Genomic DNA, 23,103 nt, shown 5'->3' on the forward strand with positions numbered 1-23,103 from the left:
TAGTGCATTAAAAGTTTTCTTCCCGAAAAGTTTGCGAAATGACCAACTCTGTTCTTTAACACAGGAGTTTTTAACATCGAAGTGGAAAAAAAATTGTGTTGGAACCTTTCTGGAAACCTCAAGAACATAAATCGTAAAATGTCTAAACAAGACATAAAGAACGTGAATTGCCAAATGCAACTATAAATCTAGTTTTATGATCTCTTTTTCTACATCTACAGAACTAAAAACTACAACGAAGACTTGCTGCCATGAAAGAAAGTTGTAAAAATGGATTTCCCAAACAATTAGGCTAGTTGATTTCATAACCAGTCATCGTTTGGTCATAATTTAATTGCAAATTTGCGTAAACAATTCTACGGATTTTATAATCTGCAGTTCATGACCCTAGACAGATGACCAAAGCAGACTCTAGCATTGAATGTTTCATGCTACACACTAGTTTGATTGTTTTGGTTAAGCGTTTAACATCTCCAGCAATATGTTTAGATTTATGGTAAGTTTTTAGAAAATCCTTTGCTTGGTACTAGAGTGTAGATATTAATTTACATGTGTTTTTTATGTGAGTTTTTATTTTAAACTGTTAAAATAATTTATTTTCATGATCCAACAATGAGAGGTAGTTTGAAAAGTGATGATATGAATTTAAATTTTGGATTATGTAAAATCAAAGAATATAAACATAATCAAATTATCTTCTGATGAAAACTATTTAAAATTTAAATTTGTTGCTAATTATGAAACAAGCAAGTTGGATATTTGTTTCATCATAAAAACATGTAAATTTAGAGCTTTATACACACTATTTATGTACAGTGCAGTACATAAAAATTGTTTTATTTATGAAGAGTGTATAGTTAGGAAGTTAACCTAAGAATAAATGAATCCAGATAGTTCTCTTTGACTATTCTTGCTAGCCGAAAAATTGATACATTAGTTAGCTGTGCAAACTCAGCCATACCAAATCAAATGACTCAAAAAGGAATCAAACATAATTTGATAGTAGCATTTTAAAATATCATTTTATGAAGTTGTATACAATTTTGATAGTTAACTTCCAAATTATTTTGTATGGAAGTTCAATTCTTCTTTTCTTAAGTTAAATATATCGTTATTAAGTTATTATCGTGGGTTTCTAAAAAATAACTTTTTAGTTTTAAAATTTATTTATCTATTGTACAGTATACAAATTACAATGACTCGTAAAATGAAAGGTAATAAAATAAAAGTTTTTTTAACACTAGTACACCTCGATGTGCCAATCATTTGTAGCACTGCAGTGCAGATATAGAAGCAATTGTTACTCATTCTTATCATGATTTTATATATTTTTCATTATTATTTATTACCAAAACTAAGCCTAAGGTCAAACGGGTATACCAAACTTATTGCTAACGTACAAAACTAAAACTTGCAACTATATTCTATAGCACCAAAGCATTATTATTACTCATTTTTTCAAACTAATACTATCGTGAGATATTTTTAAAACTAGGGAGTTTTTTTTAGGAGACTCGGTATCAGTGATACGTACCTAACTAAAAGTAAAATTAAACACCCTGTATAGGATACATTACTAATATTCTGAATGAATATTCATAGTATACAAATTTAGTAGTTAGTAATCTTAATGATGATTCATCAAATAATTATAAACTATTTGAAAAAATAATCTTGATAAAATAATATTATACATAATTTCATCTTTGAGCTTAGTTTAACTTTTTTTCACTACTACTGGAGGTCTTGAAAAAATCATAAACAAAATACTACACACATTACACTCTAAGTCTGTACTAAAAGTTGTCAAGAATCTTACTTACCTTATTTTAACTAATGAATTATACAATTTTTTGTTTTGTTCATGTGTTTATCGTTCAGTTGTGCATACACTGCAACACCAATCAAAATCAAATAATTATTGTTGAAATAAATAAATAATAAGATTGTTAGAACATTTTATAGTGCCATTAGAAAATGCATAACATATTCTTAGAGCATTACACATGATTATTGCCACATAATACTCCGATTGATGATGAAAGTTTAACCATAATATTCTAATTTCCTTTTCTTAGAAGTATGTTTATCATGAGTTTCTCACTGCATGTTGTTTGTTTGATGTTGTAAGGGTCAAGGTTGCAGCTGACTTTGCTGATTAAATGTTGGATCATACTAGTTTGGCTAAAAATGGTCAAGTTAGCAAATACAGTATAGCTTTAAAACGATAAATAAGAATAAGAATAAGAATATATTTATTTCCAAAATTACAAACTACACAAATTACAATCGTGGCTGTAAAGCAAAGTACAAAGGAAAAAAATCCCCACAAAGACTGTACATCTGCGTGTGGGGAGAGTCTTCTCCGTCGCTCACCACTTCACAGACAAGATAACAAAATAAACAAATAATTATTTAAATAAAAAGAAGTATTTTTTTTTTGCCATATTGTTGGCAAAAAAGACTGAACATGAACAATATTTGAAGTACTTGAATGAGGGTGCCAGCACTGAAGTAGTTTGGTTTATTAGCCTAATTTAGTTTTAGAATCGTCATCGACTTTCATTATGCCATGTACTGGGATCTGATGAGCTCTTCGGCAGCAGCATCATCGCTCAGACCGAGAAGCCAGCGCCCGATCTTTCTGCTGATAAACTCTTTCATTAGACCAAGTTTAGTGCTGCACCACCTCAATTCCTTGTAAAACTTTCCTAAATGTTTCAGTTTTATGGAGTTTAGCTAATTTTTAAATGCAAATAAGCAATGAAATTTATGGATTGGATGTGTATCTATATATTTTCAGACCTAATTTGTTGCACACTGTATCATATTAGGGTTTTCCATAAACAATGTTTAGTGTTAATTCTTATCAACTTGTGTGTACAGTTTCCTTTTACTAAGCTTCTATTACTCATCAGTCTCAGAAATAAGTGCTTTTGTCTGCTCTACATTCAAAAATTTAAATATTTGATATATGATACAAGTATACACAATAAGTAAAAAAGATGCCTTCAAGTGATTACACTGGTAGTTTTGTTCTTAATGTGTCAACTTACATATTAATTTAAGATTCTTGGATTGCTGTTATTGTTCATAAAATGTTTGGTATTTATTGATATTTTGCTGACTTTTTTACTAAACAAGTGAAAGGTTGTAAGAAAACATCATCTATAGTAAAACTAGACTCTCCATTAAAGTTAGTAAAGTTAAATTTATATCCAGTTTCAGAATGAAAATTAATCGAGCTACCAAACAGAGTGTGCTATTTAAATTCTGGTAAACACACTAAAAAAATGTATTTTTTAATAACAATGAGACCTGTGCATAAATTGTGCGTTTTAATAGATTACGTCTCTTGGTTTACCATCCTGACTGTGCCTGGAGGCGTAAGGGGGTTTAGGTTTGTCGGGAACGCAACAAACAGGAAAATTCTCCCACAAGGAAGGCAGAGATCGAGGAGGCACAAAAAGCTCTCAGGCCCATTGCGTTTGGTTACATGCAAACTTTTTATCCTTTTTATACTTTTATACTTTTCAATGTAATGGCGACCATACAAAGTAGGTATTTTAAGCCAAGTATGAAACAAGATATGTGTAGGATGAGTGGCGCGATCTTGTAGTCTTGTTAGTGACTAAGGCCGACATATTCCTTTGACACAGCTGTTAATTAATAGCCCATTCAGCTAATGGCAACCAAGCGAATGCAACTGTATGCCTGGACCAAAATGAAATTACCTCTCTAGTCACAATTTGTTCCTCCGCTTTATTAAAAGCTTTAAAATGATACCTAAATAATAAATATTTGTTCAGGAGGACAAATTAATACCCCCGCCGCAGCAAACCTGCAGACTAAGCGAATTTCCATTTGCCTGATTGGATTTACACTAAAATGTCTACTTAAAAATTTAACATTTATTTCCCATTTAAATAGAATTAGTTTAACAGTTACTTAGGTTTGCTGCATCAGGGAGGGTAAAACAGTTTTTTTTGTAGAATGTTAATAGTTAGTAAGAAATACAAATATTTTCCAAATCTGATTAAAATATGTTCATAAACAAGCAAACTACAACAGTTTACTTGTTCTCCATAAGAATAACATGGGAATTTAAAATTTAAATTTTGTTCTCCGTAACCATTAGGCGCATAGTAACACTTCAATATACTAAATTATTTGTTTTTTAAGCTCTACAAAATGGTTTGGAAAGAAATTGCTAAATTTTATGTTTTTTGGGTCAAAAATGGGAAAAACCTATTTTTACCCCATAAAACCCCCCGTAAACCCCCGTTCCCATTGTCCGATCATGCTGGTTCGCGAACTCGTTCAAGTTTATCCCGCCTTACACACCAAATTTGATCAAAATCGGACAAAAATTACTCAATTTATCGTGCGGATGGATACATATATATCCATATATAGATATATAAAAATTTGAACCAATGGTGTTTTTGGCCTCTGGGGACATCAAAATGAAAAAGTAAATCGGTCCCGGGCCTAGGTCTTACCATGAGACCTACGGTAATAGCTACTTCCCTATAGGAAAATTCGCTAAAAAGGGATGTTTCAGATGAAACCCTTATTGCACTAAGGATATAGATATTTTGGCTACAGCTTGTCCATTTAGAAAAAAACGTTTAATACAATACGCAAAAGTCAATGGCATCACTCAATCCCAATTCAGCTTTGACCTCTATTTCAGATTGGTACTCTCTTGGTAACGTTCACACTTGGAGCACCTCAGTTTGATGATGGTCGTGTCCTGATCCTTGAAAGAGAAAGGTACACTCCAGACGCTCCATTGGGGTGGTCTGAGGAGGAGACAACTACTAAACTGAACCTGGAGGACGTAGCATCGTGGAGCGCCTCCACAGAAGTGGAAGACGAGAACCATGCTTGGTTCCGCAGAAGGAGATCTGCAGAGTCAAGGGTGGATGCTGCGGAAGATGTGAAAGATGCTGCTGATGACTTGGAAGCAGCAGAATCTGTAAGTAAATAATTTGTATTTGCACAAAAACTATGTTTTTTTTTACTTTTTGGGCATACAGATTAATATATACCTACTAGTACACCTGTTGCTCGAATTCGAGCAATTCCAAAGTATTACAGAAAATATATCAAAACGAATAACAGTCATAGTTTCCGATGACTTAAAAGAGTCAACTCAAAGATAATGTAATCAACCACTCCACTCCAGTTATAAAAACTGAAAACTAACTCACTCTGTTCTTGAACGCTCCTGTATGTATTATGTGTTTACCAGCTGTAATTAATACAAATTATTTGTGTGTTTAAGTAAACATAATCTTTTCATCATAAGAAATACATTGGGATTTTGATGGCCTGTGGGGCAAAGCCCGAACACCTTTATTACAGGAATTGGTGAAAAGGGGCCAATGTCTACACAAAAAATACTTAATTTTGACACATCTTTTGTAAAAATCCGTCCATTATTAACGGAGGAGTAGTGTTTCGTAGAAAACGCCTTCACGTATTAAATATAAGGATGTCAAGTCATTCATATATTTTTTGTGAATTAACAACAACCATATATGTTAGCCATGTTATGCAAGTTTTTTAACAGGGAGGGAGCTGCAAAAAAATTGAGTGCTGCAGCTTATAGGGCGTTTTCACACTACACAGCACGTCAACAGCACTTTGCCAGCACATCGCTGGCCCGTCGACGTCGGTAATGTTATCATATGAGAGCTTACACACTGGTGCTGTGACGGTGACGTGCTGGCGACGTGACGGGACATGCTGGCGAGCTGCTGGCCCCCCGACGTCGCTGTTGCCGTGCAGTCACCGTCTGTCAGTAGTCTCAGTCAGTGTCAGTACAGCACAACCCTGGCCTGAGTACAAGTTCAAGTTTTAAGTCATGTTTGTCAGTAAATAATCAAAGGTTGGTTTACTCATACGAAAGAAATTGAAAAATTTCATAGGATCACAAATTAACTTCTCAAATAAATTGTACTAATAAGCACCATCAACATACCGTACTTTCAAAACAGGGTAAACCCACCACTTTCTTTCTGACCGACGCTTACGTCTTAAGTACAACAAATATAATCTTTGATTAAAGTCAGCCATGTTGCTTCCACCAAATCTAAAAGCTGGCTGCACTGACTGCAGTAAAAATTTTGTGCTCTTGTCAAGTGTGTAAGGACCCCTGCCGTTGCCGTGCTGTTGCTGTTGCAATGCTGGCGACGTGCTGTGTAATGTGAAAACGCCCATTCATGGGAATATTGTCTATAGTTCTATCATTGACTATTGGATACTGAAGTAGACATCCCATCTATATGGACCAGCTGTCAACAATTTTTTACTAAAGAAGAACATAGTTGTGTGAGCCAGTCACAGAATGCGTTAGTGTCTACAATTCTATTTTCTACCTTATACTTTGTTGCTGACCAAGATTATGGGTCATAACAGTTGCAATAACTCACAATAAGTCATTCCATTTTAACTTGGTAAAAAATGTTGAGTATTCGTCAGAAATTAGTAGTTTAGGTCAGCACAAATAGTCTGTGGCTCACATCAACTATGACAATTTTGTTTAAAAATATATCAACAAATTTAACATGGGGATGGTACGTCTAGGTTGTATTCATAGTAGTTAGTGAACTGAATGAAACTAGTGAATCAATTTCTGGTGTTTGAGCAGGTGGTATTCATGCCGGCGCATCTGAGACACAGCAAGAAGATGGCTCATGAAGAGTGTCGGCGTCGGCGCAACATTTACGCTGCCCAAAGAAGACACCATTCTGCGCCAGTTAGGAATCATTGTAACAGTTACTGCTGCTATCCTGTAGCCTTGGTGTAGTACTCAAATATTGTAAATTTTATCTGCCTTCTTGGATGTCATATATTACTAGATTAGTTGTATAACAGAGGAAGTCAACAAAATATTTCTTACAGAAATGTAAATGTATAAAATTTAGTTTTTAGGAGTTTGTGTGACTTTTTTACCTGCTGAAATACTTTCCAGTTAGTTGAATATTGTGTAAGATGAAGGTAAGGTAGGGGTTGGTTGAGCTTCCTCATACAACCCCTAAACGTTGCGAATTTAAAAAGCAAAAATCTTAACTAAACATAATATCATTTAGTTTATTTATGTGAATATCTAACATATTGTATTATTTGATTATTATAGTCACAAAGTTAATATGTTTGATTTATCATTGTACCTGTTTTGTAAATAAATAAAAATCTTATAAATTATTATTATTTCTGTGTTATTTATTAAAATGTATTCTAACATGTATGCGGACGATGAGTGTCACTTCTGGTGCTGCCCAAGGTTCCATACTCGGCCCGGACCTCTGGAACGTTGCCTACGACAGCCTCCTTAGGTCTGAAATGCCTGAAGAAACCGTTTTAGTTGGGTACGCAGATGACATTGCAGCTTTAATAGCTGCTCGTAGTGTTGAGCTGGCCCAGCTAAAATTAAACCGAGTCATGCGAACTATAAACGCATGGATGGCAGATCACGGTCTCTCACTCGCGCTGAACAAAACTGAGATCGTGATTCTGACCAAAAAGCGGATTGACACCATTGTGCCGTTGAGGGTGGGGGACGTCGAAGTCCAGTCCGTTCGTGCCACCAAGTATCTTGGTGTCATGGTGGACTCTAAGCTTAGCTGGCGGGACCAGATATTCCGAACGGCGGACAAGGCCGCTAAGGTGATCTCTTCTCTTAGCCGGTTAATGGCCAATGTCGGAGGTCCTCGTTCCAGTCGCAGAAGGCAGTTGATGTCTACAGTTCAGTCTGTGCTCCTGTATGGTGCGGAGGTGTGGGCAGACGCGCTCAATAAGGAGGTGTATAGGATGCGGCTTGCCAAAGTGCAGCGTCAGGCAGTACTCAGGGTAGCATCCGCCTACCGAACAGTGTCTGAACCTGCCATATTGGTGGTTGCTGGAGTAATCCCCGTCAAACTTTTGGCGGCGGAGAGGAAAGCGATTTATCAGCGGCGTGGAGAGGACCATGCAAAAATGGAGGAGCGCAACCGCACCTACCAGCTCTGGCAGGAGAGCTGGGAACAGGAGTAGTGGGGACGCTGGACCAGGAGACTGATTCAGCAAGTCCAACCATGGGTTGACCGACGGTATGGTGAGGTGGACTATTACCTTACCCAGTTTCTGACAGGTCACGGGTTTTTTCGGTCGTACCTGTTCAGGATGGGCAAAGCCGTGTCACCCGATTGCATCTACTGCCCAGGCACTCCCGACGACGCGGAGCACACCTTCTTCCGCTGCCAGCGTTGGGAAGGTTCCCGCCTGGAGGCTGAACAACATGTAGGGCAGTTGTTGGTGGACACGGTCATTCCGATGATGACGGAGGGTGAGGACAATTGGACCTGTATGTCACATTTCGTCCAGGATATTCTCCGCACAAAGAAGCTAGAGCTTGACCGAGATGCGGTCTAGGTCATAAAGAAATTGAATGCCAGAAACGGCGCGAGCCCTGAGGGCTTAGGTCACTTGTTGACCTGACCTGAAGTAATGTGACAAACAATCCCAGGTCTGTGTCCAACAGAGTAGAGGGGGTTTTTTAGTGAGTAGTCTGACAAGCTCAGGAGTCTCACACTACAGGCTGGCTACCTGTGTGCGTAAAAGCATTTTTACCTCCTCTCCCTTATAAAAAAAAAAAAAAAAAATTAAAATGTATTCTGGTCATGTTAAAATATTTTTTTCCTTTTATTTTTCCACCCCACTTCTTTCACCCCTGGGGGAAATATTTTTCAAACACTGACCATTAAACTCTTTTTACCTCTAGCTTTGTAAGGGATTGCAATACTCATCAATATAGACAAATAACATAGGTCTCAGTTTTTAACTTAAATTCCTTATTGATCTTGGATTGATCAAACTCAAATGTTTTTTCTACAAGGCTACCTCCTCTATCCAGACTGATTTATTGGGAATTTACTTGCAATTCATAAGTGTTGTTCTGTGTTTAACTATTGACTAGTAGCGGTAGTTGAAGGGTTAAAGTGCTCGCCTAACAATCAAACGGTTGCCGGTTTGATTCTGAGAAAAGTCAGTAGCTTTTTGATGATTTGACACTGGACTCAGCTGTCCCTGATCATTGGGCTATGAATAAATGATCCTGACTGATGAAACAGCTGATCTTAGTCAGTAACAAAGCCAAATAAATCATCTAACAACAATTAGCACTCATCACCTAGGTGGTGACCCCATATCATAGTGATGATAGTATGTATAATACAAGAAAAATATACTTAAACATTGGATAAAACTATTATTTAGAGCCATAGAAATCCATATTGATTCCCTTTTAGACCGTTAGCTAAAGGTATTATAAAAGTATGATGTGATACATATTATGTGGCCATGTTATGCATTTCATTTCAAAATGTGTATTAGACAATAAATGAGAAGCATCAATATCTACTTTTTCTCATATACAGTATAGTCCTGCAAACTTGGCACTCAATAACCTGGCAGTCTGGATAACTCAGCCATCACCTGGCTCAGAAAATTAGTGATTTTTTGAGTCCGAGTTAAACATGGACACAAGCCAGCTCAAGTATAATCATTTGCAACTCATACTAAGGATTTGTTGTACTATATCTGATGACTTAATACTGACTTGTATTATAAATCTAATTAAAATACCCCCGCCGCAGCAAACCTGCAGACTTAGCGAATTTCCATTTGCCTGATTGGATTTACACTAAAATGTCTCCTTAAAAATATCACATTTGTTCCCTATTTAAACAGAATTAGTTTAACGAGTACTTAGGTTTGCTGCAACAGGGAGGGTAAAAAGGTTTTTTTTTTGTAAAATGTAATAGGGTTTAGTATGAAATAAATGCATTTTCCAAATTTGATTAAAATATGTTCATAAACAAGCAAACTACAACAGTTTTCATTTTCTCCTTAAGAATAACATGGAATTTTAAATTACACTATTTTTTAATTTTCTCCGTGACCGTTTGGCATACAACAGCGCTCCAATATACTATCTGCCATTTTGCGCAGGATCAACCTTTTGAAGTGCGGTTTGCGGCATTGTATTCCACTAAAAAAGACCTTTAATTTGATGTGCATATTGCTATGCTTCCATTTAAGATTTTCTTCCGACTCCTTGTGGGCCGTCCCCCTGAAGAGTTATTGGATCACTGAATATGTGTTAAAATAGAGTTTTATGCCCTGTAACTTTGTACCAAGTATTGTAGCTCTATCTGCATTATTTTTTTTAATATTTAACTGTCCAGGGACTTTTTTACCACCCTGTATATATCTATATATAGATATATAAAAATTTGAACGAATGGTGTTTTTGGCCTCTGGGGACATCAAAATGAAAAAGTAAATCGGTCCCGGGCCTAAGTCTTACCATGAGACCTACGGTAATAGCTACTTCCCTATAGGGAAATTCGCTAAAAGGCAGTTAAAAAGCTTAAAAATTGTATTGTTCTTATTTTTAACTCTAGTTCCCGATAACCCGGCATAGACATAGACATAGACTTTATTTGCACAAAACATTCCATACATGTCATAACATTTAGAATAGGTGCATTGTCAAAATTAAATCCATACATAAAATATTTAAAATTAAAACTTTTAACTTAAAACTAAACACTTAAAAAAAAAAAAATTCTAAATTGTAGTTCTGTAAAAATCTTCAATTAAGTAAAAAGCCTTGTCAATAAGAAAATTATCTATTGTATCTTTAAATTTGGTTTTGGTTAGTGACTTATAGCATGGCGGAAGCACATTGTACAATCTCAGCCCAGCGTACAATGGAGATTTTTCATATAGGGTCAAACGGTGTCTGGGGAGTCTAAATATATTTTCATTTCGGGTTTCATACCTGTGATTAAAATGTATTGTTTCTGGTAGCTCATTTTTAACTGAATGTATGTAATTTAATAATTCTAGTATATACAACCCCGTTAATGTATGAATTCTTAAATTTTGAAAATGTTTCTTACAAGAACTGCGTGGATGAGAGTTGGTAATAATACGAATAATACGTTTTTGTAACCTGAATAAAGTTTTAATACCAGTAGCTTGACCCCATAAAATTATGCCATATCTTAACACTGACTCCACATAAGCATGATAAACTACTTTAAGTGTCTCAATAGAAACACAGTCCCTTAAATGTATGAATAAAGATGATATCGACCTAATTTTGTTACGTAAATAATTCAAATGTGAATCCCATTTAACTGCGTCATCTACGTAAACCCCTAAGAATTTATGAGCTTCAACTAAATTAAAGGAACAGTTTTCCATATTTTTGTGTCTAGTAGAAAATTTAATAATATTTGTTTTTTCAACATTAAGTTTTAACCCATTTTCTAAAAACCATTGCTCCATGTCCTTTACCACACTTTGCAGAGAAGAAAACATTTCAGCTGTATTATTATTTTTGATCAAAGCAGTAGTGTCATCGGCAAAAAGAATTAGTTCTTTATTAATAGCTTTTGGAAGATCATTAATGTAAATAAGAAAAAAAAGTGGGCCCAATACTGAGCCTTGGGGAACACCTGTGGATATAATTTCCCATGGTGAATAATGTTTGTTGTTATCTTCTAAAATTAAAGTTCTTTGTTTTCTTTCAGAAAGGTAAGATTGTATTAAAGAAAAGCAACTTCCCCCAATCCCATAATCAATAAGTTTTAGCAACAGGAGTGAGTGATCCACACAATCAAAAGCCTTAGACAGGTCACAGAAAACACCTGCTGTGGCCTGAGACCTGTCCAAGGCCTCTGCAATCTCATTAACAAACTGAGTAAGAGCAGAAACTGTGCTTAAGTTTTTTCGGAAACCAAATTGTTTATTGTAAAATAAATTATTACTTTCAAAATAATTAACTAGTCTATAACTTATTACTTTTTCAAATATTTTAGAAAAATTACTTAATACTGATACTGGACGGTAGTTATTAATATCTGATTTTGAACCTTTCTTAAAAACGGGAGAAATTTGGGAGTACTTGAGTTGATCCGGAAAAATACCATTCTTTAAACACTGATTTATAATAAGAGATAAGGGTTCGGAGATAATGTCAGCAGCAGATTTGATCAATTTAATTGGGATTTCGTCCCAGCCTACCGAAATTTTGTTCTTTAGAGAAAGGATAATCTTTTTTATTTCATCTTTATTAGTGGGGCTAAGATTGCACAATGTAACCCCACCATCACTGCAGTATGATTTTACAGACGAATGAACACCATTGACAGAAGCCTTTTTTACATTCAGATTAATAACTGTATTACAGAAAAAACTGTTAAAAAGCTTAACATAAGCATATTAGCTTAACATAAGCTAATTATAAGCTGTTAATAAGCATTTCACAAACTCGGCACCCTTCCAGTCCGCATTACGCCGAGTTTGCGGGACTCTACTGTAGGATTAAAATTGAACACTGTTTTAACAAGTGAAGGATGAGTATGGAATGGGATTAATCAAATTCTGCTCAAAATCTCACTGGGAACTCAACTGAAACTTTCCATACCGTTTGCTCTAGAACATCTATTTACGATGCGACAACAAAGTGTTTAGCAGTCGAGTGCTAAAGTTGACGGATGTTTGAGAGCGCTAAGTACCGACTAAGTTCTCGGTCAGTCAATGATAATTTAGTCCCGCCTGCTTTTTTGTAGGTATATATAAAGTAGGGAACCTTGGTCAGGCCTTTAGAGGTTAAGAAAGAGAGTGATAGGAAGTACAATAATCGAGTTCTTTAGAAGTATGCCTGCTAGGAGATTGGTAAGTTATTTACTTTTTAATTCATTAGGGAACAAAAAGTTTTATACTTCTCTTAATAAATTTTATAATTTTTCGATAGTTTCAAAGTGTTATAAAAGAGGAAAAAATTAAAATAACTGTTCATTTAAAGTGTTTAATGTATGGAGAAAAAGTATAATCATTTATGGTTGGATTTGTGATCTGGTTGTGACAGCTGATACAGAAAGACACAATGTCTATTTCAGTATTCAGTATTGATGGACACCGAAATTATGTTTTAATAAAATTGATTTAATTTCAATTTCTTCTATTGTATGAATGTACATTCTTCTAATTTATGAATTTTGTTGTTGATAAATCCAAACATTGAAAAAATTGGAAAACGCTTTGCCAGCTGAACGTAGTCGAAATAATATCTTTAAGTGTTACCAACTTCTTTTCATGCGTACACGTATTACGTGCATAATTAAAGCACGCTGTTTTGTGTTTTTTGGTTAGAATACTGGTGTGCGGCAAAAAAAAAACCAAAAAAAAAACCAAAAACTGTGCGTCAAAGTAAGCTTTCTGTACTCTAATCTGTGCAAGGAAGCCCACTTTGTCGGGTGACTGTAGGAAATAGTTATTTGTGTAACTAGTGGTGAAAGTGGCACTTTGCTGCACACGAGAGCAATGTTTACGCACGAGCCGCAGGCGAGTGTGGAATGATCTCGAGTGCAGCAAAGGCCTTTTTCACTCGTGTTACACATTATGTTTTTCCTACAGTCACTATAAAGCATATAAATAATTAGTCTTTCAAACACTATGCAACACGTTTTTAGGTTCAGCTGGCAACACAAATGGTGCCCTAGAGAAAGTAGTACCCGCGGTCCATATCACTCCGCTATTTTTCCTCTGCAAGAAATGTGCTCCGCGTTTTGAGAATATAGTTCCGTATGTTTTTGTAATTTGAAGTGGTTTCCGCGAATAAAAAAAGGCTTAAAAGGTATTTTCTTGTTTATTAAGATCGTAGGAAGGTTTTAAAAACGTTTAAAAGAAAAGTCCAGAAAGTTCAGAAATACCAAAACTATAAACACAAAATGACAGGTTTAAATCGTAGTTATAATAGTCAATCAGCTGCTCATAGTATAATTATCTTTAAGTGTTGCCAACCTATTTCCAAGCGTACACGGATTACGTGCATAATGGAACCACGCTGTTTTGTGTTGTTTCGTTGGAATCCTGATGTGCGGCAAAGTAATTAGCATCTTTCTGTACTATAAACAGTACAAGGAAGCCAACTTTGTCGGGTGACTGTAGGAAAAACATTTTTCTAGTGTCCCAACATTCACTACGTGTTCAATAATCTGTTTCACAGTCACTAACACTTCTTCTGGTCGCCCCAATCATCTCCGCAAGAAGACTTAGCTCAGAAGACTTAGGTCTGACTGGAACAACGACAGCATGGGGTGAGCAAACGGAGAATACTGAGAACGGAGACTTGTACACCTCCACTTCCGAGTTGGGAGATTGGGACACCACTACGGAACCAACCGAGACCTACCAACCAGAGTACGATGAAGGTTTCGAAAACTTTGGCTCCTGGCTACGGCGAAAAAGATCCTCGGATCCAGAGGATGACTTAGAAACAGCTGAGCAGGTTTGTTTGCAATTATTTTTTATATTTTAGTTTTGATATTTTTTGCATGTAAAGTACACTATTTAAACAATAGTGACAACAATACACAACAATAGTTGGTTTTCTTATTAGACTGCGTTATTCATTTGAGTACCTATGTTAGATGCCAAGGTATTTTATATGCTTCTCTATTCAGCAATATAATAAAGATTAATATATCTGTTTTTCATCCTCTTGAATCAGTAGATCATTTGATAATTTTGTATTCCAATATACTACAGTATTCCAAGTTCTCTTAACAGTTTAACTAGTTGTTTAAGTGCTTGCCTGGCAGTTAAACGATTATCAATCTTCAGTTATTCTTTCAGATAGCAGGCATAGATTTGTGATTGTATTTTAAGCTGAATAAAACATAGTGAGATATCTGTTTAGCTTTGTGACTCAACTGACTAAGATCAGCTGTTTCTTTATCCACGCTTATTTATTAAAAGCCAGCTGAGCATTTATTAGATCAAGGACAGCTGGGCCCATTTTAAAATTACCAAAAATCCGCTGAGTGGTTGCTGATACAATTCTAAAAAAAGTTAGAAACCTTGATAGTTTGATAGTTGACTCAGCTGATCTTGATCAGTGGGCTTCAATATGGTAGGTACTTAAAAGAAACATCTCATATTAGTCAGTAACAAACCTACAGTACACTCCCTCTTATCCTGAATCCTCGGGACCGAGGCCAGTCCGGATAACGGGTTTTCTGGTTAAACCGACGTCCCCAAAAACTTGTTAAAACAAACCGTTTACTGTGATATTCAACTTAAATTTAGGAGAGCATTGTATTTATTCATGTGATAACTGGTCTCAAATCTTTCCCACGAGAACAGTTGTTTCAGTACCGCCCACTTCTTGCCGATCTAGTCTGTTAAACCAATGTGCTGATAAAAATTGTCCGGTTAAACAGATGTCATTTCCGCCGAGTGTAGTCCGGTTAAACAGATGTCCGGTTAAAAGGTGTCCGGATAAGAGGGAGTCTACTGTATAACATAAACACAGCATCTCATTCCATTCTACACTCATTCCTCACATTTGGGTCCCCACCCCATACTCAAGGTGCCTCCTCATCTTGATAGGTAACTAAATTTTTCTGTTTAGGTACTCTTCCGTCCAACTTTCCGCTACAAGCATCTTGTGAAAGAGCGAGAGAAACACAGACTGCAAGAGCAACTCCGGCGACAGTTCAGTCAGAAGTCACAGGTCTCGGCACAACCATCCAGGAAGTACTACAATACTTACCCCCAACAGAACCAGAGATACCCACAGGTACCAAGTGCACAGAGAGTATATTCCCAAACTTCCCTTTCCCAAAGTGTATATTCCCCTCAGAGGGTGTATCCCCAAAAAACTTCCCCACCCCAGAGGGTATATTCCCCACAAACTGCCCCGCCACAGAGGGTATATTCCACTCAGTCTTCCCCTCAGAGAGTTTACCCGCAAGCATCGGCCACACAGAAAGTGTATTTGGCAAATTCCCCAATTGTGCCAAATTACCCTCAACTTGTCCAGTCTTCCCCACAATTCCCGGCACAATATACTCAAGGATTCAGGCAACAAAGGTCTCCTTATAATTACTTTTACTCTCCAAAAACTTACTAAACTTATAAGGCTTTACAATCATAAATTGTAAGTGTATTATTTAAACATTTGAAGGTTTTGAACAGTTGTTTGTGTAATATAACCTTAAAAAGTCACAAATATGCTGCCACAAATTTTATATGAATTTTTAAATTAAAGTCTTAAGAATTTAAAAAGTTGTTTGTTTTTAGAAAACCTTAAAACATACCTATGGGAATGCAGGTTTATTCAGTTGTGCAATGTGACAGAGTACATTATTTCCGATCTCAAAATAAATTGATTCTTTTTTGGAGATTGTGAAAAAAAGATCAAGCGTTTTTGTATTTTTACAATTACAGCAATAAGTTAACCAGCGTAACGGATTAAACAATTGATCAGATTTGACATTTGTGTATTTTTTATATTGTTTTCTCCTTATTTAGAATAAAAATATACACCTTAAGGTATTTTAATTTTTAATAATTTATTCATTATGTCTACAATTTGATTCCCAGTGAAGTTTAGTCATTTTTTTTATTCAATTTGATTCAGAGTAGGGTATTCTCAATGCCAAGTTATACTGGGTGATCAAAAAGTCCCATATTGGCTTCGTAATTTTTTGAATATTTAATATTGACCAACAAAACTTAGAACATGTCTCTCGCACACAAATTACTATTTTAACACATATTCAGTGACCCTCTACCTCCTCAGGGGGACAGCCAACTAGGAGTTAGAAGAAAATTTTAAATGTAAGCATAGTGATATGCACATAAAGTTAAAGGTTTTTACTAGTAGAATACAATGCCGCAAACTTGAACTCTCGTCATATCATAGTTTCTGTGGTTTTAGGCGTCAACTGTTATTAAGCTAGTTCATTGTTAGTTGACGGACGTAAATGCAGTACAGTATTTGGACATTGGACATGCGCAAGTAGTGGAGACATTTCAGAGGTAATATTTAATATCAACCAAGTCAACTGATAAATTGAAATAATAAACGATACAATAAATTGAGATAAATTGTACAAGGAAATCATTTAAAAAGAACAACAATAGACTTTTTAAATAAGTTTATAATTTTTGTACAAGAATGAAATAATTAAAAAATACAAAAAATCAGATGCACCTTGTAGTATTACAGAAAAATTTACTACCATGGCTTATTAATTAAAGTTAGATTATTTAGCTTTACTAAACAAGCCGGGTAAAGTTTTCTGTAAAACGTTTACGTTTTGAAAGAAATGGAGGGCAGTCTTGAAATTTTTGAAATGCGTAGATCCAGACTAGTAGAAACCCACTCCAAATCCAACACCGACTCCTCCGTATCCTCTTCCATATCCTCCATATCCGCCATATCCACCATATCCGCCATATCCACCATATCCTCCATAGCCACCATATCTGAATGGAATACAGATAAGAATTTAAAAGATCCCATTAGTTGTTATAAAAAGATTATCGAGATTTAAAACTTTTGCTGAAGCATTGTGTTAGTTTATAGTAATAATAAACTTATCTACTGTTTAGTTGGCAGACAACAATATCTAAAACATATGATTTAGTATGTTTTACAATATATATATTGCAGCACAAAAATTTTCAATAAGTTTTTAAAATAAAATTTTATTGTTGACTAAAGTTAGGGAGTTACTTTTCAAGTATTCAGTACAGTCTGAAACTTACCCTCCATAACCCCCATAACCTCTTCTATAACCTCCCCCGTGGCCACCGTAGTATCCCCCATGTTTGTAGCCGCCACCCCTGAAACATAGTAGAAGGGTTCAAGTTTATAATGATCGTTGACTAAATACCAAACACTAGTGAACCATCCATTTTTGTAACCACCATTGTTTTTGTTGTTGAAACTTTAAGGAAGAATTTTATTCACTAGTCTTAAAAATACCTCTGGCAAAGTTTGAGCAAACGCAGAACAATTTTGAAATTTAGTGCTATTTATTATCATAAGAATACGATGAAAAAACAATTTAACACTTTTAGAGTGTTTTTGACATTTGTAGGGATTAAAATTTGTCCACACACTAAACATTTGTTGTCCTTGAATCATTCAACAAAAGAATACTGTGATATCCGAGGAAAGTGCTACGTCGTAATAATTTAAACCTTAAACGTTACAATTAATTCTTTAAATTCCCACAAACACAGTACAAAATTCACACAATAGATATTTGTGTAACTAGTGGGCGAAGTGGTACTTTGCTGCACACGAGAGAAATGCTTACGCACAAGACGTAGGCGTGTGTGGGTTACACATTATATTTTTATTACAGCTACTATAAAGCATATAAATAATTAGTCTTTCAAACACTATAGGGGTAACACATTTTTAGGTTAGGTTAAATCAAAAAATTGAATGAAATGGGAAACGCTGCACCAACTGATCGTAGTTGTAATATTTTCAAGTTTTGTCCACTTATTTTCAAGCATAGCGTGCCTTATAAAAGCACGCTGTTTTGTGTTGTTTGGTTGAAATACCGGTGTCAAAAAAAAAAAAAAAAAAAAAACTGTGCGGCAAAAAGCAAAGAGAGCAGCAGTGTGTAGAGGCAGCAATAAGCAACTTTCTGTGCTATAATCAGTGCAAGGAAGGTTACTTTGTCAGGTGACTGTAGGAAAAAGTCTTGGCAAACAGTTGTAAAGTCTCCCATAGTATGTCTAATTCATCATCCTTAAAGATCGACTAAATATTATTTTAAGATGTGTTTGTGCTCAGTAACGCGAATGCATGGATACAGTTTGATACTAGTAACCAAATCAGAATCAATAGTCTAAATCAAATACAGTCCATTTCATTGAAAGCCTTTATAGGCTGTACATAACAGCCTTTTTGGTTTCTAAAAAGTTTTTAAATTTCAGTTAAAAATTGCAAACTCAATTTATATTAATATTTTTTGCCCTAGTGGCAAAATTTTTGTGCATGTAACAAATAATTGAGAAGATTCTGATACAGGAAACTATCAAAAACGTTATTCTATTTTGCAAAGAGAAAATTTAAATCTAATGATTTGCGTAAAGTATAGTAATATTTAGCGTTCTTCTTACATAATTATTGTACATGTAATCAAGAATCAATAAAATTTGAGTGTAGGAAAGTACCAAAACAAACTTAATCTACTTTTTTGTAAGAAGAAAATGTGACTCTAATTATTTGCATCACTCTCTCTCAACATCAAAGAAATTTCCTCACCATCCGTAGCCGCCATATCCGAATCCTCTGCCGATTCCTCCAAGTCCAAAGACTGGGAAGAATGTAGCTTCTGCCTTCAGGTCATCCTCAGATGTTTCTGCCTCTACTTTGCTCTCCTTCAGCCCTGGAGAAGCTGCTGAAGGATCCTCCTTCGCAAGGACAATGCCTGCCAAGAGTAGCAGAAGAGCCAAAACCTGGTAACATTGGGTCAAAGTCAATATCCTTCAGAAATTCAAAATTTATTGATCATGTGAATTGCCATGTTACTATAATTAAGATGGGAAAATCTGGACGAATGAAAATCTCAAATACGAATGAAGGATGAGTGTAGGATGAAGCTAGATCCCTTGTTGCTTTGTTACTGACTAAGATCAGCTGTTTTCTTAGCCACGACCATTTAAAACCCAATCAAGGACAACTGGGCACAGTTTTCATCCATCAAAAAGCTACCGAATAATCTTATTGCAATTGCAAATTTTTCCTTTACGATTAAAAGTTGATCTGTTGCTTGAAATCTAGCATAATACATCTTAGTATAAGTAAGTGATTTATGTTTTTGTTATTGGCATAAACAAAATCAATTAAGTAAATACAAAAATTTAGCTGGAAAATCTGGTCACATGATGAAAGATAAATTTTACTGTTTTGTCTCTTAGTAAAATGAATATGTAAAAAATATTGTGTATTCAACAGAAATCAGTAATTTAGATCAGCATAATCTGTTGGTGGCTCACATCAACTACGACAATTTTGGTTCAGAAACTGGCTACAAATTTAATATAGGAATGGAATGTTGAACAATGGAATCGTCTAGTTGAATTAATAGTCAGAGGTAAAACCTACATCAATATTAACTTGATAAACTTAAACTAATATGGATTTTTTCTTATTTTCTGTAATCACCATACTGTACATCTAATTTGTTATAGAGTCCCTTTTGTTGGGATCATCTTGGAGACAAAAACCAATGTTGCCTTTCCAGCAGGTGCACAATTACAGTGTATTCTTACAAAAATCACTATTCAGTTTGGGCGTAATAAATATTCATAAAGGTCCAGCAGCTTACCAGCCACTCGCTAAGTTATACACTTAAAGTCATAAATTTCCCTGAGGTGAACAACCTGGTAGAGTCAAGGTTGGCAACAATGCATCTTCATGATCAGGGTTGCCACCTTATATACACCAATATACACAGCTGTGCTGCTATCTGGTTTCATTTGACTTACAATTAACTGAAAATCTACCCACTATATTAAATTTTGTAGATCCATCCATGTTGAGGCAGTTGATTCCAACGTATTGTGGATTCATAAATAAATGAATACTGCGGTAGAATAAAAAATTGTACTTGGTGAAATACAAAGAAGATTCATATAAAACTAATAGTTCAATTTGAGACTGGTAAATTGTTTTCAAATTATGAAAACCCTCGGATTTGGGAATTGATTCAAATTTCTTAAAATGTGGGTTGGGTTGATTTGCTCTTCTAAATTTCCATCTTGGTTATTTTACAGTGTGGAAGTAATATCATGAAAACAAACTTTTTGTTGCAAAATGAGCTTAATCCAGATTGGATACAATGAATTCAGATTGAATATAGCATAGTATCCTCTAGATAAGCATAATTAAATTTAATTGAACTTAAATTTATTTAGTTCAGGCTGCAAGATTTTACAAATTTTGAAAGATAAGAAACCAAAATAACACACTAGGTATATAAATAATCTACTAAAATAATATTAAATACTAAATTCCATCTTTTATTTATGATATAATACTTTAAATATTAAGTTGACATTTAAAATATAATATAGGTACCTGAACTTTACAACAATTTTTTAAATTAATTTTTCAAAATAGACAGTTCTATGCCATTAGTTATATATTTTTCTTTTGAGCGTAGAAAATTTGTTGTACCACATTTTATTTTAAAATCGGCATAAGTTTCCATAAAAAATATGTTTTCCATCAAACTAAAATTTGTCTGAAATACACATGCGATTCTAATAATTAATTGTAAGCTTAAACAAAATTACAAAGCTAAATAACTCAAAACACATTTGGCTTATCAACAGCTATAATAGTCCTAGGATATGTTAACATAATTTCTACGGTGTAAAGCGATGGTTCCTTACCTGGGTGGTGGACAGGGCCATGTTTTGAGGAGTCTCATGTTCAATGGCTACTTATACACTCCCCACCAATACTGGGCTGTTGGACATCCCAGACATAATGTCAAGGAACTCACGGGACAAACTTCCAAAAACTTCCTCTTCGAATAAATTCTAGTAAGTTATTGGGAGCTGAAAAGAGTAAATATTTGTTCCCTGTAGTCTTTCTGACATTTGAAATTTTGTCCGAGTTTGTTTGATTATTGAAATTCAGACTGATCACTTTGTTCTCGCACATCACAAACATTGGGCTATCAATTAATGATGAAAATAAAAGTTTGACTTGTGATACTGACCACACTACAGTTAGGAGTGTAGGACCGATCCATTTCAATGACCATAAAAAATCAATGGTGTGAATATACAAATAGAAATCTCAATACCTGTTAGTTGTAGTAAGCATTCTTTAGGAACTTGCAGTGGTCATTAAATCTATGCTCTTTATCATTTAGCATTAGCCATTTAGATGAGGACGCTACCTAGGTGCATATTTTCACCCAAATATGAGTGAAGGATGAGTGTAGCTTTACTGACTAAGATCAGCTGTTCTTTAGTCAAGATCATTTAATTAAAGCCCAATCATCAGGGACAGCTGGGTTCAGTTACGAACCATCAAAAAGCTACATTTGATTGTTAGGAGAGCACTATGACCACTCTCTATATTCACTAACCTTTTGAGGCTACGCAAAACATATCTCTCATTCTACAATCCTCTCACGTTTCAAGAATATTATTTTCATTGTTTACATTAATTATTACAATTTAAAAAAATCTATTTCATTTGGACCAGTTGTTGACGATAACATTTTTGTATATGCGAATACTTAAAATGTAGTTTCACTGAATACATTTAATGTGCAGGTATATTAAAGATACCTTCGCCCCTTTTAAAAGATAACAGGCAAAAGTGGAAACCCACAAGTATTTTTAAGGGATTTATAAAACAGTATAAAAGACTTAGTAAATTCTCCCTTGGTTTTTGTTACTGTAATAGTTATGGGTGTGACATAAAAGATACTCTATTGTAATAAGTTGTCCTTTCAGTTTGATTTAGTTAAAAAGTTGGCATATTCAACAGAAATCAGCAATTTAGATCCCAATCTGTCGGCGGATCAATTCAAATACGTCCTATTTTTCACTATAAATTACAAAGTTTCATCTTTATGGACCAGCTGTTGCCAATTTTTCATCCAAAAAGAACGTGGTCGAGTAAGCCAGTCACAGGTTGCACATGAGTCTAAAATTCTATTTTATATATAATTTTTTGTTGCTTAGATGGTTGATGACATGATCCTACGGTTTAAAAAAAGTTATCCTATCAGGTTCACTTGGTTAACAGTTCTACACGTGCGATAGATATCACTAATCAGTAATTATTTATATCAGCGCAATTTGTAAGTGGCTCACTTCGACTACGCCCATTTCCATTCTAAACAGCTTCAACATGGGGAATGAATTTTAGGTTCTATGGTTTCATAATATAAATCCGTTATGTAATGATAGAAAGACAAATTATTGAAATTCTCACCCTATGAAAACTTAATAAAATGGTAATTTCATAATTATGTTCATATAATACCAAATAAATCCAGATTCAGATGGTAACCAGAAAATACTTATAGCATATAGATTACGGATTTACAAGGAAACAAAAATATTTCCTGCAGTTTTTTAGGTGGGAACTTGACCCCTGACCAGTCTAACTTGTTTGCCCAGGATCAAAACTAAAGTTGAAGAGCATCAGGATATCAACGTGTCCTTGACTTTTGACTGAGACCTCACTAAAGGACT

General features: G+C 34.9%; 3 protein-coding genes across 3 annotated transcripts; 2 read left to right on the top strand and 1 right to left on the bottom strand.

Moving 5' to 3' along the window:
- Positions 1–393: 393 nt before the first annotated feature.
- On the top strand, positions 394–7,221 carry LOC128996921 (uncharacterized). Its single transcript, XM_054422456.1, has 3 exons — positions 394–496; positions 4,697–4,981; positions 6,659–7,221. Exons 1-3 carry the CDS (start codon positions 482–484, stop codon positions 6,815–6,817), a joined length of 459 nt encoding a protein of 152 aa, XP_054278431.1. The 5' UTR covers positions 394–481; the 3' UTR covers positions 6,818–7,221.
- A 5,387-nt stretch (positions 7,222–12,608) lies between these two features.
- Positions 12,609–16,342, top strand: LOC128996988 (adhesive plaque matrix protein-like). Its single transcript, XM_054422558.1, has 3 exons — positions 12,609–12,738; positions 14,072–14,353; positions 15,479–16,342. Exons 1-3 carry the CDS (start codon positions 12,721–12,723, stop codon positions 15,977–15,979), a joined length of 801 nt encoding a protein of 266 aa, XP_054278533.1. The 5' UTR covers positions 12,609–12,720; the 3' UTR covers positions 15,980–16,342.
- Positions 16,343–17,002: 660 nt separating this feature from the next.
- LOC128997318 (uncharacterized) lies at positions 17,003–21,338 on the bottom strand. Its single transcript, XM_054422950.1, has 4 exons — positions 21,277–21,338; positions 19,142–19,335; positions 17,623–17,700; positions 17,003–17,340 (listed from the first exon to the last, which is right to left on the bottom strand). The coding sequence occupies exons 1-4, from the start codon at positions 21,295–21,297 to the stop codon at positions 17,223–17,225; spliced, it is 411 nt and encodes a 136-aa protein (XP_054278925.1). The 5' UTR covers positions 21,298–21,338; the 3' UTR covers positions 17,003–17,222.
- Positions 21,339–23,103: the final 1,765 nt, after the last annotated feature.

The sequence above is a fragment of the Macrosteles quadrilineatus genome, unplaced genomic scaffold, assembly GCF_028750875.1.
Source record: "Macrosteles quadrilineatus isolate MER2022 unplaced genomic scaffold, UCM_ALF_1.0 Scaffold_6__1_contigs__length_79288215, whole genome shotgun sequence".
NCBI classification, from domain to species: Eukaryota; Metazoa; Arthropoda; class Insecta; order Hemiptera; family Cicadellidae; genus Macrosteles; species Macrosteles quadrilineatus.

What these genes read in the sequence shown, in the direction of transcription:
- LOC128996921 (XM_054422456.1), top strand. An exon ending in ACTTGGAAGCAGCAGAATCT is followed by an intron (nt 4,982 to 6,658) that starts GTAAGTAAATAA and finishes GTGTTTGAGCAG; the next exon opens with GTGGTATTCATGCCGGCGCA.
- LOC128996988 (XM_054422558.1), top strand. An exon ending in ACTTAGAAACAGCTGAGCAG is followed by an intron (nt 14,354 to 15,478) that starts GTTTGTTTGCAA and finishes TTTTCTGTTTAG; the next exon opens with GTACTCTTCCGTCCAACTTT.
- LOC128997318 (XM_054422950.1), bottom strand. Translation starts at nt 21,297, where the DNA reads ATGGCCCTGTCCACCACCCAG. An exon ending in TGGCCCTGTCCACCACCCAG is followed by an intron (nt 19,336 to 21,276) that starts GTAAGGAACCAT and finishes CAATGTTACCAG; the next exon opens with GTTTTGGCTCTTCTGCTACT. An exon ending in GGATATGGCGGCTACGGATG is followed by an intron (nt 17,701 to 19,141) that starts GTGAGGAAATTT and finishes ACTATGTTTCAG; the next exon opens with GGGTGGCGGCTACAAACATG.